This window comes from Salvia hispanica, chromosome 6, assembly GCF_029641045.1.
Source record: "Salvia hispanica isolate PSC_SH4W2 chromosome 6, Shi_PSC_v1, whole genome shotgun sequence".
NCBI lineage: Eukaryota > Viridiplantae > Streptophyta > Magnoliopsida > Lamiales > Lamiaceae > Salvia > Salvia hispanica.
In genome coordinates, this window is record NC_142697.1 from 29,353,414 (window position 1) to 29,373,253 (window position 19,840).

At 34.4% G+C, this 19,840-nt stretch overlaps 2 protein-coding genes and 1 pseudogene across 3 annotated transcripts; all 3 read right to left on the reverse strand.

The window, feature by feature from the left end:
- Positions 1-3,555: 3,555 nt before the first annotated feature.
- LOC125206525 (uncharacterized) lies at positions 3,556-5,448 on the reverse strand. The gene has a single exon (XM_048105772.2). It carries the CDS (start codon positions 5,296-5,298, stop codon positions 3,640-3,642), a length of 1,659 nt encoding a protein of 552 aa, XP_047961729.2. The 5' UTR covers positions 5,299-5,448; the 3' UTR covers positions 3,556-3,639.
- A 4,301-nt stretch (positions 5,449-9,749) lies between these two features.
- Positions 9,750-14,499, reverse strand: LOC125203867 (uncharacterized; annotated as a pseudogene). Its single transcript, XR_007173447.2, has 6 exons — positions 14,315-14,499; positions 13,669-13,797; positions 13,357-13,608; positions 11,701-11,841; positions 10,540-11,231; positions 9,750-9,966 (listed from the first exon to the last, which is right to left on the reverse strand). The product of XR_007173447.2 is annotated as an uncharacterized LOC125203867 (transcript).
- A 1,081-nt stretch (positions 14,500-15,580) lies between these two features.
- LOC148923509 (protein phosphatase 2C 16-like) lies at positions 15,581-19,392 on the reverse strand. Its single transcript, XM_089061107.1, has 5 exons — positions 19,136-19,392; positions 17,450-18,402; positions 16,801-17,169; positions 16,584-16,689; positions 15,581-16,140 (listed from the first exon to the last, which is right to left on the reverse strand). The coding sequence occupies exons 2-5, from the start codon at positions 18,266-18,268 to the stop codon at positions 15,806-15,808; spliced, it is 1,629 nt and encodes a 542-aa protein (XP_088917233.1). The 5' UTR covers positions 18,269-18,402; positions 19,136-19,392; the 3' UTR covers positions 15,581-15,805.
- Between the last annotated feature and the right edge of the window lie 448 nt (positions 19,393-19,840).

A 19,840-nucleotide genomic window follows, 5' to 3' on the forward strand; every position in this document is an offset into this window, starting at 1 on the left:
CAAATGATCACCACAACTTGCTTAGAAATTAGGAGAGATATATCCATAGAAACTAAGAGATTAGTAGCAAGCAACTTGAAGTTCAAGCAGACCTTCATATAATTCAGTGGAGCTGATGGTTTGTATAGCATTCATTGATCGAACATGAATTTGATCGACGATATACAACTCGATCACATCTTCAGGAATCAGCATAAGCCGCTTCAGCAGTGTGGCTCTCCCACAAGTCTTCCTCTTCGGTGTAGCCAACATGGGGAGAATAGCCTTCAAGAGAATTCATTTTCTTTCTAAACCCCAATCCCCAACTACATAAAATTATACTCCATCAAACCAAAGCTCTACACCACCATTTAAAGGATACTTTTCCACTCATTCAAGTCTCTGAAAAATTGACCTATTGCATTTTTAATGATAACAAAGTAACTGAGAGAATAATATAGATAGGAGACTTCTCTACATTATTCTCTCTCGTACTTTACACTCTCTCCACTTTAACTGCTTATTATCATTTTTTCAAAACGAGTGCGAAAAATAAAATAGGTCAATTTTTATGGAAGGAGTATAAAAAAAAGAATATTTTAATATTATAATTTAGGAATAAAATAATTGTTACGTGAAGCATCCTCTGTTGTGCTATCACCCACAATGTGGGATCCAAACCACAACCCTTCTCCATCCGTCCCAAGATAAGCGAAGTAATTATTTTAGGCACGAGATTTAAAGAATTGATATTTAAATAGTTAAAATGAAGAGAGTAAAGTATGAAAGAGTGAAAAGGGAATAAAGTAGGTGGAGGATAAAGTATGAGAGATGACTTTTTGTTAAAAAAAAAAGAAAATGATCTACTTATGTTGGGACATCCAGAAAAGGAATATGACTCATTTATCTTGGGACGAAAGGAGTATTTCTCAAGGCACCACAATCCCCAACTATATAAAATTATGATTTAAAGATACAAGTTTCATTTCTCACTCTTATGCCTTCCAACCGTCAAAGGAAGTCAAGAGATAGAGTACATATATAATTGGATATTATAGTCATCTTGCATTATCCCTTACTAATAATCTATTAATATTCCCTCCGGTCCCGGAAAAAGCCCTGCAAGTGAGTGGCCGAAGCTCATCTTAGGATATACTATACTAGAGTGTACTAGTATAGTATTTTTAGTCCCTAAAAATTACATTTTTGGTAAATACTAGAGTGGCCGAAGCTCGTCTCCCTGATCTTGTCATAAAATACACCAATGGTCCCTGCAAAAATTTAATAGCATTTTTAGTCCCTAAAAATCACATTTTTGGTACCTGTCGGTCTATTATACCCCTCTGCATTTGAAAAACCTCCTAAATGCCATGGAGGACATTTTCGATACCTAGAAATTACAATTTTGGTACCTCTTCAATCATGTAATTATTTTAGACATACATAAAAGCACCTTTTACAACCAAAATATTTTCTTTTAAATTAATTCACTTAAATTTTTTAAATAATTACTTGAAATAATGTATAGACTATAGATAAAGCTTTATAATGAAAAAATTACTATAGTTCATTGTATTTTTTAGTAAAAAAATGTTACTTGCAAGAGTTCGCTATACTATACTTTAACTAACGTAATTAAAATATTTATTATATAGTTCATTTTATTATTTTTTTAAGTAAATTTCAATTATTATATTTAACAAATATTCTTCACTATACTGTATTTTTTAATTAACGTAATTAAAATATTTATTTTTCACTTAAATATAGTAACTTTTAAATATTTAAGTAATATTTTTTAAATAAAAAATTACTACAATTCACTATAATATTTTTTCTTCTCAAATTTAAAAAAATTCAGTAAAATTTTTAAGTAAAAATAAATCCCGCAAAGAATATTCTATAATTCACTTTAATATTTATATTTATAAATATTACTATTAAATATAATATTTTCTTAGCAAATATATAGATTAATTTGTATAAAAAATGAATATTTAATTTTAAAAATAAATAAAGCATAATTAAAAATATGGTTTCTTATTTAAAATTTGAAATCATAAACCATCAAATATTATTTAAATGAAAGTATAATTGAGTTTATAAAAGAAAATGGTGATAGAAGAAAAAATGAAAAAAAATAAAAGGATAGAAAGGTCCAAAATGCCCCAGAACTTTAAATATTCACACTAGTGGTACCTAGAGTTAGTTTTGTCTTATCGTACCAAAAATGATATAAAATTTTTAGGGACCATTGGTGCATTTTTAAACAAGATCAGGGACTATTAGTGTAGTTCACTGTATACACTAACGACGCAAGAGGAGGGGCCCTTTCTCGGGCACATATTAAAAAGGGATTAGGATTTGAGTCGTGAGATGGGAGAAAAATAGTTATATACATGTACTATCATTTAACTAACAAATCTCCCTTAATTAAGAAATAACCTATGCTATTCGATGCTCTCGGAAATAAGATTATAATTATCTCTATGACACCATTACAAGATATTGTAAAACAAGGAATTAAGATACGCAAATTTTTATCTTTTAACTTATTACTTAAACTTGGATGGTTGAGAGATAATGACATGTCACATGTGGAATAACGGTTTTCGTATGAAGGCGAATTATGATTCCAAATTAAATGCTTACTTCTAATACTCCTAGAATTTACCTTCAAATTGCCAGCATTTTTGTATGTATATTTGGGACGTCACAAGAATTAATACATAATTAGTAAAATAAGAGATATGAAAACAATTGATAGTTAAAATAGAGTTTGTGGATAGTGGAATCCACGTTATTATTGGTATTAATGTTTAATCGTGGGTCTTAGTAGTACAAGTTGTAAACAAATTGGTTTATATTGATAATGAATTTGGGAAAACAATCCATAAATGGAAATGAGATAGTTTTACGGGATGGACGAAAAAGAAAAGTGTTTGTATTTTTACGGGAGTGAGGGATTATAAAATTTGGTCCGTTTTTTCTAATTTCAGTTTGATTCAGTATAGATTTTTTGGTATATTTATTTTTTCGATTCGTTCAGCTAAGTTAGATTTTGATATATAAAAATAAAAAATGAAAACCCAATTTTAATCTGATTATACAATATAAAATAATAAAGTATATAAGCAAATAAAGAATAAAGTACTACTACTAGAGAAATAAAGTTAGACATACGAAAGGTGTTACGTTTTTGTTAAAAATGAAATGACTCATTTACAGTGGAATAGAATGGATGAAGTGGAGTAATAATAGTGTCATAAAATATTTACATTTGATGAAAATTATAATTATTTGGATATAGTATTACTCTATATTCCCATTTCGCACCCCTCATTCTATACAGACACTTCGTCTCTCACTCACCCCTCCGATTCTTCTTTTGTTTGTTAGTTTGTTTTCCATATTTCGATTTCACTTGACATGGCTTTATTATGCAATACTAACTTAAATTGAATATATCATATGCTATCAAAAATAAACATCCACTTGAAGCAATTTTATGTATCCACCTATATGCAACATAAAATTATGCTTCAAACTTGTATATTGAAAAAGCAATGAAAACATAATATCCTTATTGATATTTCAAAATAAAAGCCAAAATTGGAATCAATCAATCAATCAAATCGATCTTTCAAACAATAGAAAGCACTAAATCTGATTTGGGCCCGGGCCCGGGCCAAGACTAGATGGGCCCACATCTCTTTTCTTCATAGAATGGATCTTCTCGAGCTTCAAGTTGGCCCGAAACTTAGTAATAAAGCTTTCAGCTTTCGAGTTCACATCTGGGCTCGGGCAGAACAACGCCGCCGCCGGGCCGCCGCCGTCAACCGCCGTCGGCGTGACGTCGGAGTCCGTTTCGTCGAGTTCCGGCGACCCACTCCTCGAGCTGTTGACTCTCACGTAGTCGCCTTGCACCACGAACTTCCACGCCGGAGTTTTCGAGAACGGCGGAGGAGGCGGCGGCGGCGGGATGCGGCGGAACGGGGACTCGCCGCCGCTGTTCTGGGCTTCTTCTGCTCCGTCGAAAGTTGGAATCTTTACTGGTTTTGGGGCGCCGTATGCAGACGGTGGCGGCGCGTGTGGAGTGGGTTCAGCCTCACGCGCCGCCGCATGAGGCGGCAAAACGGGCGGCGGAGATCGCGGGAGAGGCTCTAGAGCGACGGTTACGGTTTTCTTCCCTTTGGAATTCTTGGAAGACTTCAGAGTGTGGAAGACCGACGGCGGCGGCGGCGGAGGCGGCGGAATTCGGTAGCTACTCAGCGGCGGGGGAGCTTCTCGGAGAAGAGATTCCTCATTATCTACGCTCTTTTGCTTCTTCTTCTTCTTCCTGTAGAGAGAATTCAAGAAGAATTTCGTCGAATTCGCCGCCGTCGCGCCGCCTCGTCTCCTCTCACTTTCGCCGATCATCATCTGCTGCGGCGGCGGCGGTGGCGTCGCAATCGGATTAGTGGGTCCCACATTTTCATAAACCTGCCTTCTACTCGACCTTTCCTTCCTCCTCGCCGCTCTTTCACGGCTCCGTTTCTGACTTTCTTGAAATTCCGGCGGCTGAGATTCCTCCGCCGGCGACAATTCCGCTGGAAAATTTTTAATTTCAGGACAGGTTTTAGTCACCAATGTATCAACAACCACAGTCTTAATTTGCGGCGGTGATGTCGGATAATCAAACTGCCCCAAGCTCCGGTGACGGCGGAGCTGCACCGGCGGGCTCGGATCGACGTGAAAATCATCAAAATTTCTCATTTGATAATCTCCATAGCTCCAATTCGTCGAAGAAGAAGATGGGAATTCACGCAAATCAGGGTAAGAGCTGCAGCTTCTTCTCAAATTCGAAATTTTCTGATCAAATTTAGGCTGGTGAGAATCTTGAATTTGATACTCATAAAGACTCGATTTTTCTTCATCATTTGCAGAATAATCGAACCATTTCTGCGGCATGGATGAATTCGATTTCTGGGATTCATTTCCTTTAATGGGAGAAGATTGGAACTCATCAAAGGAAGAAGATCTCTCCTCGTTTCTGTTTCTGCTAAGAATCCCAAAAACCACAGCAACTAAGACAAGAGCAATGTTCAAAGAATCCCAGCTTTTCTTGACACTGTTTGGCCTAAAAATGGTGGCACTGAATGAAATGGTGGATGCCACTACAAAAGCCAAGAAAAAAACAGCTGCTACCACGAGGAGGAAGACCACCAGCCCCGAGCTGAAGAACACGGCGGCGACGCTGCGGCGGAGGCGGTCGGAGCGGCGGAGTTTGGTGGTGCTTTGGACCCAAAAGGGGGTGAGATCCCCTCCATCTTCTTCCATTTTTTGGCAACCTTTGGCTTTTAGCTTTTGAAGGTGTTTTTGATGCAATTTGAATATGGGGATTTAGGATTTAGGATTGGTGATGTGTTGTGTTGGAAATGGGATATTAGTGGGAATTGTTTATATAGAGTTTGTGGGGTTGGAATTGGAGTATTTTCTTAAAATTTGTAAATTTTTATTTTTGAGAGAATATAATTATATGGAGTATTTTGCTATTTTAGGCTCGGTTTGGTAGCTATATTTCACGAGGAAATCATTTTATTGTACTTGTTTTATACGGCGTTTATAATGATTTCATTTGGCGTTTGATAGCTGTATTTCACCGAATAAAGGTATTGTATTGGTTTTATTCGGCGTTGGGTGGCCTGTATTTCATCGAATAAAGGTTTTTGTATTGGTTTTATTCGACGTCTGGTATTCGGAATAAGAAATGTTGATAATTGAGTTAATGTAATTTATTTTCGTACAGATTTACAACTCAAATAATAATTTAAAATTAGTTTCAATCCTAGCTCATATTAATTTTTTCGAATAAAAGGTTTTGTATTGGTTTTATTCGGTATTTGTTAATTAGGGATAAGCAATGTCGATGATTGAGTTAATATAGATTTTCCAACTCAGATAATTAAGTAAAATTAGTTCCAATTCTAGCCAAACCACCAATTTCAACAACTTCTAATAAGTGCTAGTGTAATTTATTTGACAACAGATTTTTTCTCTAATTAGTACTAGTAGTATAATAGTTTGTCAATTCAAATCATCATATTTATGAAAGTTTGAATTCTTATTGTTAAATAATAAAATATACATATAACGTGTATATTCATATGTTGGCTGATTGGCTGTGATTTTAAGAATGACAGCCCAAATAAAGCCGCGTCTGCCATTTACATAGTAATTCAAATTGAGTTTTTTACTAAATTTCGATACAATGTGTTTGAATTTGTTAGACATAATTGTGAACTTGCTATGAAATTTAGTTTTAGAAACAATGAATTTCACAAGCTATGTTGAACAACACGTTAGATGAACTTATAAGCAACAAATTTTATAAGCAATAATCAACTTATAAAAATAATTTTATCATTTTTAAAACATATATCTCTGAATTAAGATAATATAAGTCTGAATATTTGAAATATTAGAAAAATCAGATCTGTAAATCAAAATTTCATAATGAAATTCGAATCAAACCAAAAAAATTCTATATAATTGAACATTTCCCCCCAAAAAATAAAAATTTGAAAAATTCATTTAAATAAAATTATAAATATATTAAACTCAATTCGAATTTTTTTTTTGGTTTTCAAAAACCATTGTGAACAAACCAAATTCTAGTTTTTTTTTTGGAAAAAAAAAAAAAGAATTTCAAACCAATTTTTAAAAAGGGATTTTTTTTTTTTGTAATACATTCAATTCAATATTTAATATAATTCGACCTTAAGTCATTCAATATTCTCAGGTAGTGCATTTTTTCCTTTTCATATTTATTTTTGGAATTGTGATTAATTATATATAAGTACAATAATACATGGCAATATATTTGAAACATCAAACTTTTATTTGGGCAGGACAACCTCCTCTGGCCAATATGGAGTATTAAATTTATTGGTTCATGAATCCAGCTAAAGGGAATGTCACCAAAAAATACTATTTCCTTGACATCTGTAATTAATTAATACATAACTCACGTTTAAGGAATAAAATTGGACATAAATACATTTTACTATCTTAATTTTGAAAGGAAGTTATACTAAACTATCTATGCAGTCCAAATTAATCTACATGATTGCTTCACCTAATACTCAACCACCTTTTTTCATCTAAGAGACTAAGTCAATAATTACTAAACCTTGATAAGCAAGCTTTAAATCCAAGTTTGAAGCACATGGAGAAATAACAAAGGTCTAAATATTGGTATTAATATACTACTATTAGACAGACTTTCATGGAAAATTTTGTCACAGCTCCATTTTTATCTATTTTATATTAGGTTTTTTAGGGGTTGAAGAATGTAGAGAACTAATTATGTAATATGACATGCCTTGCTTCATTGAAACACATAGTAAATTTCCAAGAAGAGCATTTTTATTCTATAAACAATGACACAAATCTTAACAATCTGTGGTAAATTTATTCATAGCAATATTTAGCAATTTTGATTTTGATTGAAGGTACAACATAAATTGATTTACTTTTAAAATATAGTCTGAGTTCATATTTTCGATTTGGAACCATCCCGAAAAAGCTAAGCAAAGCAATTTAATTTTTAAATTTGATATGAAAATTTAAAAATTATTTTCCTTTTAGATTGTCTGACACAACTATTTAGGATAGACTTTAAAACGAAATCAACTTTAAAATTTTGACTATTTCTAATAAAATGAATAATAACTCGATCACCCAAGCGGCATACAGACTTCAATCTATAAACAGCGATGTCTAAAATTCAAATTTCACTGTTTTTATTCCTAAATAAAAAAATAATATAAAATCCTTTTTATTATTATATGTAACTAGAAGAATAGTGCAAGTTGGCTTCCTCTTATCAAATAAACGCTACAACATATATAATCATTATTGGGAAAAGATTTTATGAGAGAGACATGTCGTTTTGGTAGTAGTCTATGATGCTGCAATGGACCATAGCTTATCATTATCAAGCTGGCATTTCATCAAATATACAACTGCATTGCACCAAATTTTTTTGAAAATATACTCAATATTTGTTTTGTTGCATTGCTCATGATGTACTCCCTCCGTCCCGTTTTAGCAGTCTCACTGACTTTTCTACACTTATTTTGTAAAAATGATAATAAATAATTAAAGTGGAAAAATAATAAAGTAAAAAAGAGAATAATATAGAGAAGAGTCTTATCTACATTATTCTCTTTTTTACTTTATTATTTCTCCACTTTAACTATTTATTATCATTTTTATAAAATGAGTGCAGAAAAGTCAATGGAACTGCTAAAGCGGGACGGAAGGAGTATTTGTTTTGGACACGAGTATATCGCACTGTGAAACTTATGTAAAACAAAATTGCCTAAAATAGAAAACATGAAATAGCATACTCTATAAAACAATCTAAGAGAAATGCGTGACACGGATAACTCGATGGGGGATTATAAACATACCATGAGCGGACACACATAGGAGGAAGGGACGTAACAGCCTACCAATCCCCTCATTATTTTCTTTTTCCGCTTGTGTTTCTGTCAGAAATGTTAAAAGATACTACTATTTAAATCTTATTAAGTTGATGTTACTGAAGATCAAATCGTAAATTTAAGCTTAAGATGGACTGAAATTGTACTATTGAAGGAAAAAAACAACGATCACAGTATATACAGTATTTAATAAAAATAGTTGTTAAAGAAAAGAAAATTATATTGACCAAATTGGATTAATAAAAAGGCATAATATTATATTTTGAAATATTAATATATTTTCATTGGCATGAGACGAAAACGTGCAGGCATCTCGCTATGCAGATTGCTTTGACGTCATGAGATGTGTAGTTGCCGCGTAAATAAATTCAAGCCGTTTTAACTAAACTTTATTAATTTATTTTATTAAAGCAACATAGATTATTATAAAAATCGAGAAGTTCGACGTGTTGTATTATTATTAGATAGATCATAATCATAACATCATCCACAGATTCAGCAACGTGGTACTTAATCTTTTTTAATTTAAGGATTAGCTGTAGTTTATGCCCAAATTTTGGAATTATTTATAATTTTAATAATATAAAATTTTAATCTGTAGTATAGAAGAAATTGCGAAGTGACATTAACCTAAATACGAAAATGGATTAATTTTTTAATGAAAGTTGTAAATTGGACCGAACTTAAAAATATGAAATGCTTAAATACCAAATTTGTTGAGCCTTATAATACTAGTAATTACTATTTATTCTTCCACTTTATTTGACAAAATAATGATTTTGCTATATGATTAACTAAATAATTAGTGGTATGGAAATTCAAATTATACGAATTTATTTTTATTATAAACTCTAAATTATTAATTAAATTAAGTTTTAATATTACGGGTTTTAGTAGATGGTGAAGACTTTTGGAGGTTTTTGTTGAATAATTTATTGTAGCAACTTTTTATTTAAAACTACATTTAGGGATTTTTTCGGAATATATTTGTCGATGAATGTTATGTTTGCAATATGATATCAGATCATTTAATTTAAATTATAGCTTTTGTAAAACTTACACATTTATTTATATATTTTTTGTACCCCATTTATTTATATATTTTTTTTATTATATCAAGTGGAAAGATACCATATCATTTAGTTGTAATAAGCACCTGATATATTCAAAGTCCCAATTTAAAAAGGTCCGGTTATATATTTGAAATGATAGATTGCTGGTCATACTCATGAAAGATTCATTTTCCAAGATCAAATATGTAAATTTGTGTTTAAAGAGAAATCAACAAGAACTACAGATTTCATTAATCAGTATAATCTTCATCATCTACATCGTCTTCATCATATACATCATCTTCATCATCTATATCCACTACATCGTCATCGTCTGCATCATCTACATCGCCATCGTCATATCCATCATCGTACTGAGGGTCGTCATCAGGATAACAACTTTCCTTTACCATTCGAGGCGTGCAATTCACGATCCTATCCCCGTCCTATTAAGAGATGTGGAAACATAAACTTCTTTCAAAACACTAGAATATCTTAAAAGACAAACACAAAATGCAGACAAAGCTTGCAAAATGTCACATAGTTTGCTAAAAAATACTAAAATACTAATCTAGGTAACGCCCAATGATATCACAAAACTATGACCGAATTCCGAAGTTTCCAATAAAACTTAAAACTCAGCCTCAAAAATTAATCATGAACACTAATTGTGTGTCTGCTACTTCCCACAAATGTCACAGTTGATGTTTCCGAAAAACCCAAAGAAGAGGATTCAATTCAATGAAGATGACTAACAAATAAAGGCACTGTACACTCAAATCTAAATCCCACCAAAACAATACTAAGAAACTTCATATTGTTTTTCCCATCCGGTTAGTCCTCCTAGATCATCCGATGAGCTACAGTCAATTGTGGGAAATTCCAAACATGACTAAAGTTCATGGGAAAATTCAGAATCCGATCATAGTTCATAAGAATAGCAACCAATAACCATTATTTTAATCATTTGACATTAGGCAATATGAAAAAGGTGTAGGAAGAAAAATATATAAACATACCTCATTTGTTAGTGGAATGGCTTTCTCAATGGCATTTGGAACCCAAATTTTGATACCTCTTCCACAACTGGCTAACACTGTAGCATGAGGATGTCTCTGAACACTGATTACCTTAAATTTTTCTGCTCTAATAACTCTTATAAGCTTACCATCTTTCTTATTCCAAATGCAAATTTTACCAATATCTGTTCCCTCACAACATACTCACATTTAGGTCCGAAAAAGTCCACCTCCTTCATGCTGTACAGGATGTCACGGTTCAAGTTCCCTTGATAGGATTGTGGAGCAGCTTTTATACTATTCTCAGCATTTATTATAGATGATGAATCCTGAGAAGAAATTGGCCCTAATCCGACATCCTTGGTGAACAGGTACATAGATTCTTTACTGTAAGAGGCGAGAAGCTCGCTCTGACAAGAATATGCCAACGCTGTTATGAAATTTCTTTGATTAACTATGTGACGGGGGCGATATAAGTTAGCCGGCTGACCATATTCAGATGATCCATCGCGTTTATATTTGCGAATGTCATAAACTCGAGCAAATGGATCACGTCCTCCAGTTGCAACCAGATTTGGATTTCTTGGATCAATGGTGATTGCATTTAGAGATACAGAATGACGAAAAGCTACAGTGCTGGCAACAGACTCACAACCAAAAAGTTTAATACATCTTTGAGTTCTCAGGTCAAACTGCACAACAGATTAATTTGGCTTATCAATAGAATACAATCAATATATGACAAATGAAAAAACAAATACTATGAAATATCTATAAGTTTTTTGTGAGCTACTTCACTTTTCACCAATGATTATAAGAAGATACTTCATGAATTTCTCTCATAATATCAGAGTGTGTTAATTGAACTGACTCATCAAATAAAATGAATGATGCAATGGTATATTCAAGCTCACAATTTGGGTATATTTGATAGAGTGCTTGCAATTGAAACAAACAATGCCCTACATCAGTATATCTAGATTTCAAATTTTGTTCAGTTTGATCCAATCCGATCAAAAAGGTTCAACCCCTCCAAAATGCATTTTGAAGAGTTTGAGGGAGTGTGCTAACAAATGAAATAAACGTATTCTACATCAATGTAAAGAGAATATAGAATGTTATTGTAGTATGTGTAAGTGGAAACTGGAAACGAATACTCACATGTTGAACCCCATTCGAACTACATGCATAAAAATTATGAGGGCTTCCAGGTTCAATGGCTAGTCCGTACGGTACAGCCCCATCCTCATCGGAAAGCGGTTTTGTCTCCACTCTGCTTTCATGAATCTCCGCATACCTCACCTGTAATGAACACACTCCCTTGTTTTCAGTACGGAAAACATTTAAATTTTAAATATTTACACTATTACATGTGACTTTCCGATCAAGTAGTACGTCATTACAAAAATTATTAAATTTACAACAACGAAATCCCTAAAACCCTTTAAGTTACATATTTAAACTCTAAAAACCACAGATAAGAAAGCCCGATGATCCTATCAAACAACAATCAGTTCCAACAAAAATAAAAACAATACACTGTTCAAATTTACATGACTAATGCTATGCATAATTAAATAATAACTATATCATTTATAAATCACATTTTGAATTGAAAAACAAAACAAAACAAAAAGGCTGTTCAGGTGCCACATGCTTAAAGCATCTGTAAGCACTACCATTGTGTTCAATGTTTTAAAAACCGGACCGGCGAGCGAACCGGCGAGGCTACTGGTTCACGGTTCAACTGGTCTAACCGGTCGAACCATCGATCGAACCGTTTTACTGTAGCATTTATATATATATGAGTATATAATTAAATACATATTTATTATAAAACACTTGGTTTCAAAACATGTAAATAAACAAGCATTAATGCAATATATAATTTAATTTGAAATAATATAGAGATATATAAGTATAGATAAAGCATATATATACCAATCCTTAACGAGTAATACTAGTAATGTAAAAATACATATTCATATGTTTATTATACTATGTATTAATTTTCATGTTATGAACACTTCTCCCATTATATATTCTTGTTATTTTATTTTCAATCTAAGCATTAGTAATTAAAACTTTATTTGAAAGTTAATTAAGATTTATTAATTTTAGTTATGATATAAAATATGTATATAGCTTTTAATTATAAATATACAATTAGTATATAAGTGATAGTTGATATAATATGAAGTAGTACATATTAACAAAACAAACTACATCCCACATTGAAAAAGTAAAGGCAAAAGATTGTAAAAGATGACTATAAAACAAACTTTTCATCCCACATTGAAAAATGAAAGAACAATCTTGTGGAATACTTCTATAAAAGAAAGACACAAATGATTTTTTAAGCTAGTTTTTATAAATTCATAGGCCCAATACAAGTATCGGTTAATATGAAATGAAAGTTTAGTGTAAATTTTTTTTAAATTGATTTTTAATTCATTTTTAAAAATAAAAAAATTTGGTAACCGGTTCGACCGGTTCCCGGTTTCCGGTCCAACCGGCCGATTCACCCGGTCCAAAACGGTTCAATGCTCCACTGGTTTTATATGGTGAATCAGACCGGAGAGGTCACCGGTTCGCGGCCGAACCGGTCCGACCTGCCGGTCCAAACCGGTTTTTAAAACACTGATTGTGTTAGTGTAAGCTCAAAAATTGATATCTCTTGTTCAAAAACCTAAAATGGGGTAGATTTGTTGTAATATTGTAGCTATTTCTCTACTCTATTTTAGGTTTTAGAGTTCTATTGGAGATGGTCTTAATGAGCTGCAGCGGCATGCTTAACCCCAGAAGAAAAAAAATGACCTGGCCATCAGAAGCGCATGTAACGATGATCCGATCCTCTGAGTAAGGCATTGTCTTAGCTTTCAAAACGCCACGCTTGTGGCCCGAATGGAAAGAATGTTTGACTCGACCCGATTCCCAGTCCCACAATTTGATCTTCCGATCTTCGGAACATGATACGAGGATATCACCAGATTCATTGAAACACACAGATCACACGTGATCCCGGTGCCGGAGCAGTTTCCGCTGAACATCAAGACGAAGCACCATATCCTGAAAACAACAACCGATTAGGAAATGTTAAAAAGAACAAAACCTTAATTAGGAAATTACCTCGGAGGCAGCAATACGGCTAACGAAGTTTCGAGAAGAAAGTTGGCCGAGTTCACGTCTCCATATAGACAAAATAGGCGAGTCGAAGCTCGTTGTGGCACTCTTCGTCGTCTTCATCGGCCTCCAAACCTTACCGATAAAGAGATTATGTATATGTGAGACAGAGGAATGATGAAGAGATTAGTCTTTAAGCTTATAACTTACTAACTTGAGCCTGAAACCATTCTATGCCCACATCTCAATTACTATTAAAATACAGTTTTCAGATTGTATAATACCTATAAAATCAGTTTTTCAACAAAAATTTATTAAAAATCTCTAAAATCCATGTCAAGAGCTTATGCCTTATAGTCACTTATAATCCTCAAAAACCAGATTTTTCAATCAGTTTCCTACTGCTAATATCATAACAAAGCTCCAATTGCATAATATCAAAGTTAAATTACACAAATTTATTAAAACTAAAAAACCCCAATTCCATAAACCCTACTTTTCAGCTCCTACAAAATCCCCAAACTAAATTCAGTTTTCATGCTTAAATCATATTCAGTTCACAAACTAAACCTAAAACTCATAAACTCAAAGTTAGAACATTGACAATTTTGTTTTTTCTACTTGCTCGTATACTATAAAGCAAGAATCTAACCTCCAATTCCAAGGATTTTCGAAGTGTGTGTGCGTGGAGCTTCAAACTCCATCCATGAAATTGTAGTGCCACGGCGGAGCCGCCGCCGGCGCTGGCGGCTTAACGGAGGTAGCAGAGAGAGAGTATAGGTTACTTTTGTTTTACCCTTTAGAGCATCACATTGGTAAACGCCGCTGCTCACCAATGCACGTTGTCCGTCCTTGCCAGTGGTGGGGCGGTGCTCTTAAATAAGAGCACTTCCTTGCTGCTGAGCAGGCTTACGTAGCGGGTTGCGATTGGCCAACGGTATAAACTTTATTTTTTTATATTTTTTTTAAAATCCAAATTAATTTAAAAAAATTGTTTTTAAATGAAAAAGATATTTTTTCACTTCCCAATAAATTATATCCGTTTTCTACACAGTTTTAATTTATTTTTCAATTTTCCTAATCATACGGGGTCTCCAAAGAACATTAGGGATAGATGACTAATCTTCCACGAGGGTATTTTTTAGTCTTTAATTATGTAATTTTTAATTTGTAGGATTTTAATCATGTATTTTTTTATTTTCAAGGATTTTAATTAAGTAATTTTTATTTTTTAGGATTTTAATTATGTAATTTTTTATTTTTTAGGATTTAATTATGTAATTTATATATTTTAATGTATTTTTATATTGTAGAAATGTTTTTAGTAATTGAAGTATTTAAATTGAATAATAGAATGGTGGGACCCTTGAATTTGTCCTTGCTGGAGAGTATGGATGTGGGTGTTGTGCTCTTGCCTAAGGACAAGAAGTAAAAGTGGGTCCAGACCCACCTATGTACTCTTTTTTAAAAGCACGGATGGGGATGCTCTTATCAGTTACTTTTACATTTATATTTCACATTTTCCTATCTTTTCATTTTTCTTTTTAATTTTCAAATTCTAGTCTAAATAACTAAAATTCTACGGTGAGACATATTTTTTTTATAAAATTTTATTATAAAATATGCTTGAAGTAGATAATGGAACGTGCGACTACTTACCATTTATTTATAGTAAAAATGAAGTGTGACTTAATTGTGGGACGAATCAAAATGTCAAAATATGACTCTTATTATGAGACAGATGTAATATCTATATATATTTTTTAATTTATAAATTTGGGGTATTACACTCGATCTCAACAACGAGACGCCGGATTATCCGCCTCCAAGTTCCCAAGGCTCGGCAACGCCCTACCCCCGAGGTTGCCGACTCTTTAGTATGAAAAAATGTTATGCATTTAAATTTAAGATAAAGTACTAAATACACACTGATACACTATACTCATACACATAACTTTGATCATAGCCTAAAATTCATACAATGGTCATTTAACTCTCATATTGCAGCTATGTTACATTACATACTGATACACTATACTCATAAAAAACTAAGGCCCATATGAAAAATAAATGGCCAAGTTATGTAATAATGAAGTGATACATTGTGCTGTATATAAAGAGCCTATCATAACCACCAAAGCCTTCAACATTTGCTCTTGAACTTCCTTTGGGCTTTCAGGTCGACGACGACGATCGATATATTGTCCTTGCTCCCGCGCTGCATCGCGACGTTCGAGAGGTACTCTGCTGCTGCTTGTGCCGCAGGGTCGACTCCCTGGCCCCGGTTCGCTGTCGGGTTCGTTCCATTCTTCTTGTGCCATAGTAAGATCCGTTTCCGTGCAAGGTCGCATACTTCCTCGTTCGTCATCACGTCCCACAAGCCGTCGCTGGCGAGGACGAGGCACTCGTCTTCCCTAGCTCGAGGGACGAACATCACCTCGGGTTCCGGGATGATCCATGGCTTCAAGTATCTATCGCCTGTTGTTGCACGAGCGAGCGCGTGAATTAATCAACAAAACGAGGTTGGAAATGTGATGTGACAATAATACCCTCGGACGGGTCATGACCCGGATCAAACACTATGGTGCACATATAAAATTATCGATATGTCCCTATATGACTTGAAGCCTGTGATTAAGGCGTTTGACCGATCTTGACCCGTCTTGACCGACCATACATTGACCCGTCAGATAGTCTAACACGAGTTTTTGTGTTCGGAATACGTAAAAGGAAATCTAAAATACTTTTTATTTCCTTCCAAAATGACGTCAGAGTGATCGACACAATTCCGGACCAGATCTTGCATTTTTCGATGACGAATGTAACATAACTTTTTAAATGCATGTGCACGAGAAACACAAGTGGATGATGTAACGCAACATTCACACACACATAGAAAACTATAATAAATAATGACGTACCAATAGACCGTGACATCGCGAGAACACCAAAAACACGGTGGCCGTTCCATTGTATGACCTTGCCACCAGCCGCCTCGATCCTAGCATATTCATCCTCCCTATTTGGCTGAAAATTGAAATCGCAACGAATAAATCGAGGGTGGCCACCAAAACTCAAGCAAGAGAACGACAAAATGCAATAAAAACAAGGCGGACGCATAACGACATAAAAGCTTACTTTATGATCGACCGATAGTGCAATTGGTTCTTTACCACGGTAAAGAACAGCCCTCGAATCTCCACAGTTAGCAACTATTATATGGGATGAACAAACAACTGCAACAACTGCGGTGGATCCAACAGTTTCAGGGGCAAGTGGTTCAGAGGCGCAATTAGACACACTTGCATCGTCTACAGGGATGACTCGGCTCACCTTTCCGCTGACCTCATCATCAACCGTTAAAAAGCAATTGTTGAACACCTTCTCCCATTGCACCTGTCGAGCATCTTGGGAGGCTTGGGTGGTCCCGTTAACCAGATCATCTTTGACGTCTATTATCTCATCTTTTAAAGCTAAATGGAGACGCTCACGGCAATGATTTGCGACCTATAAAACTGACACTATAAGTGACGAATCGATAAAAGTAGAACTCATAAGTAATTTCCTTCTCAACAAACTTACCTCCCAATCTCGACAAATTTAACTAAATCGCCCTCCCAACTCAAACATATTATTACTAAAACAAGCGCATTCGACTATTTTTTTGAAAATAAAGCAAAACTCAATTATGTTTATCAATTTACAAAACCTGCACACACTAAAACCATGATTAATAATGCGTTATAAACGGTTTTTTTTTTTTTTGACATAGAGACACGTTACATACCTGAGATCCACCATGGCCATCGTAGACCCCGAAAAAGTGTGAAGTGAGGTGAGTCAGTGTTTGACTAATCCCATCGATTTTATAGTCACCGATGAACATCTTGATGGGAATTTTCATGAAATGAGGAACGGCAACGATCGCATCTTCCATCTCTGGCCTATGTCCAATGACAGACACCGAACCCCAAAGAGGCAGACAATCCAACTCATATACACTTTTAACCCCGCCTTTGGTGGGATCTTTTTCACCCGATAACTTGAGAGAAACTACCGAAGCCTTTATAGTAGGCCCACTCGAGCATTCCTCGTCTTGTGTAGTGGATACTGTGAGGTTATCGTGAGATAACCTCCGCTTTGTGTTTCTTTCTTCCACACTAATGACTTTAGCAAATATCTGACCGTTATCAACGCCCTCGATTTCAACAGCAATGGGTAAGCTGGACTCTGGTGTGGTATCTAAAGGCACGGTTAGATCTGAGCTAGAATCTAAGGGTAAGAATTCCATACTACTTAAGTTAGGGTCTTCCCCGATGGAGAGAACCTCGTCTTCTTCACTGTCATGAACATCACTTCCAAACTGGCCATTTTCAGCCATCTGCTTCGCCTGTAACGAATAACGTTTCGCCTCACTTCCCCGGGGAATTAGTGACACATCATTGATTTCAGAGTTAGCAAGATTATCCGAACTAGAATGAGAACTATCATCCAGTACCATTACTGCCTCAGTCTCCAGCTTGAGACGTGCAGTCTCTTCGTGACTTTCACGAGCAGAACTACCTAAGCTAACTGTAACCGCAATTGCTGGACACATCCCGTCCATCAATTTCCTTCCCCGAGGCTACACAACCTTGGAGATCCTCAAATACGTGCATTAGTCAGATCACGAGCTTGAAAATGCAGAGAATTCAAGAGCCAACGAGCTGATTTCCCACCCCGGTGCAGCCTCACGAAGAACTAAACAAATGGGAAAACAGGATACACCACAAGAATCAACAAAATAGTTTCTTTTTCGTATGAAACAGAACAAACTGGGCTTAAATCATCGCATAAACGAGGAAGAAAAAACACAATTACAAAATAGAGATCTGAAAGAAACAAATCAGAGCACAAAGTTGAATTCTTTTTCAAGAATCTGATATCTATAACTCACAAATTCTTCCACTACTACAAATAATCACAAGAGATGAAGTATAACAAATCAGATTGCCCTATTTTTTTCAAGAATCTGATAGTCTAAAGCTCACAAATTCTTCCTCTACAACAAAGAAATCACAACCCTCTTATATAATTCACAAGAGATGCAGAAAATGACAAATAACACATCATTATCCAAATCTAAGAAACACAACTCGTGAGAAACAACCTAGGAAAAAAAGAACCTCAAGATTCACAAGAAAAAAACCACAAAGATGCTAACTTTTTGACACATGGAATACAGGTTCCATGGATCTAAGGCAACAATTCTCAGCCTCCCAATTAACATGGGTTTCTTTATAATCAAACAAATCTCAGATTTCCCCCCAACAACCACCTCTCAAAACAATCAAGATTCAATCTTTAATAACGAATTCTTGAAAAGGCAGGAAACCCACAAATTACTGACAAAAGGGACTGAGCCATCACATCCAAGAACCAATTTTTATCCACCTGGGATCGAAGTAAATGAAGAAAGATGAGGGAATCTTACCAAGAATCGAAGTGAAGCAACCAAAACATGCCAAGAATTGCAAATGACTCAAGAGTTAGCTCAGCAATAGTGCCCCCTTCCTCCAATTTGTTAGCTTCAAGATTGAGGGGAAGAGAGAGAAGGTGGAGAGAGAAAGAGAAGTGTGTGGAAAAGCTTTTAGTAATTGAAGAACTGCATAACTGGACACGTGTAGATTCACTTATCTAACTCTCTAACTCCAATAAATGCCTCTGCCATGAAAAGGAAACCAAAAATACACAGAAAAATATAATGAGAGAAAAATTCACAATCATCTTAGGATTACTATAAATAATTTTCAGGGGTCGTGTACCTTCATGACATGGATCTCAAGCACGCCACGTGTCCATATTCCACAGGAACAATTCTTTTTAATATTATAAAATAAAAAAAAATACGTAAGAAAAAAGATGTAGTATTCCAAGAGTGTAAGGTTGTGGTTGTAGGTGAGGAAGCGCTTTGCCAGCCATATGAAATCAATTTTTTTATAGTTTCATCCTATTTTTATGAAATTGTATGAATTTGATGTTGTGTTTGAACTTTGAAAATTGTACCTAAATTAAGTTCATGAATGCGAGTTTAGATATTTTTAATGATATTTCTATTTATAACATGTACCTTCGTTGTAATTACGTGTCTATAATTGTGGAATAGGTGTAACTTCTTTTTTTACCAGAATGAAGAAAA

Coding starts and splice junctions, on each gene's coding strand:
- LOC125206525 (XM_048105772.2), bottom strand. CDS start 5,298: ATGGAAGAAGATGGAGGGGATCTCACCCCCTTTTGGGTCCAAAGCACC.
- LOC148923509 (XM_089061107.1), bottom strand. CDS start 18,268: ATGGACGGGATGTGTCCAGCAATTGCGGTTACAGTTAGCTTAGGTAGT. Junction 17,170..17,449: donor ATGGCCATGGTGGATCTCAG/GTATGTAACGTG, acceptor TCAGTTTTATAG/GTCGCAAATCATTGCCGTGA. Junction 16,690..16,800: donor CACTATCGGTCGATCATAAA/GTAAGCTTTTAT, acceptor TTCAATTTTCAG/CCAAATAGGGAGGATGAATA.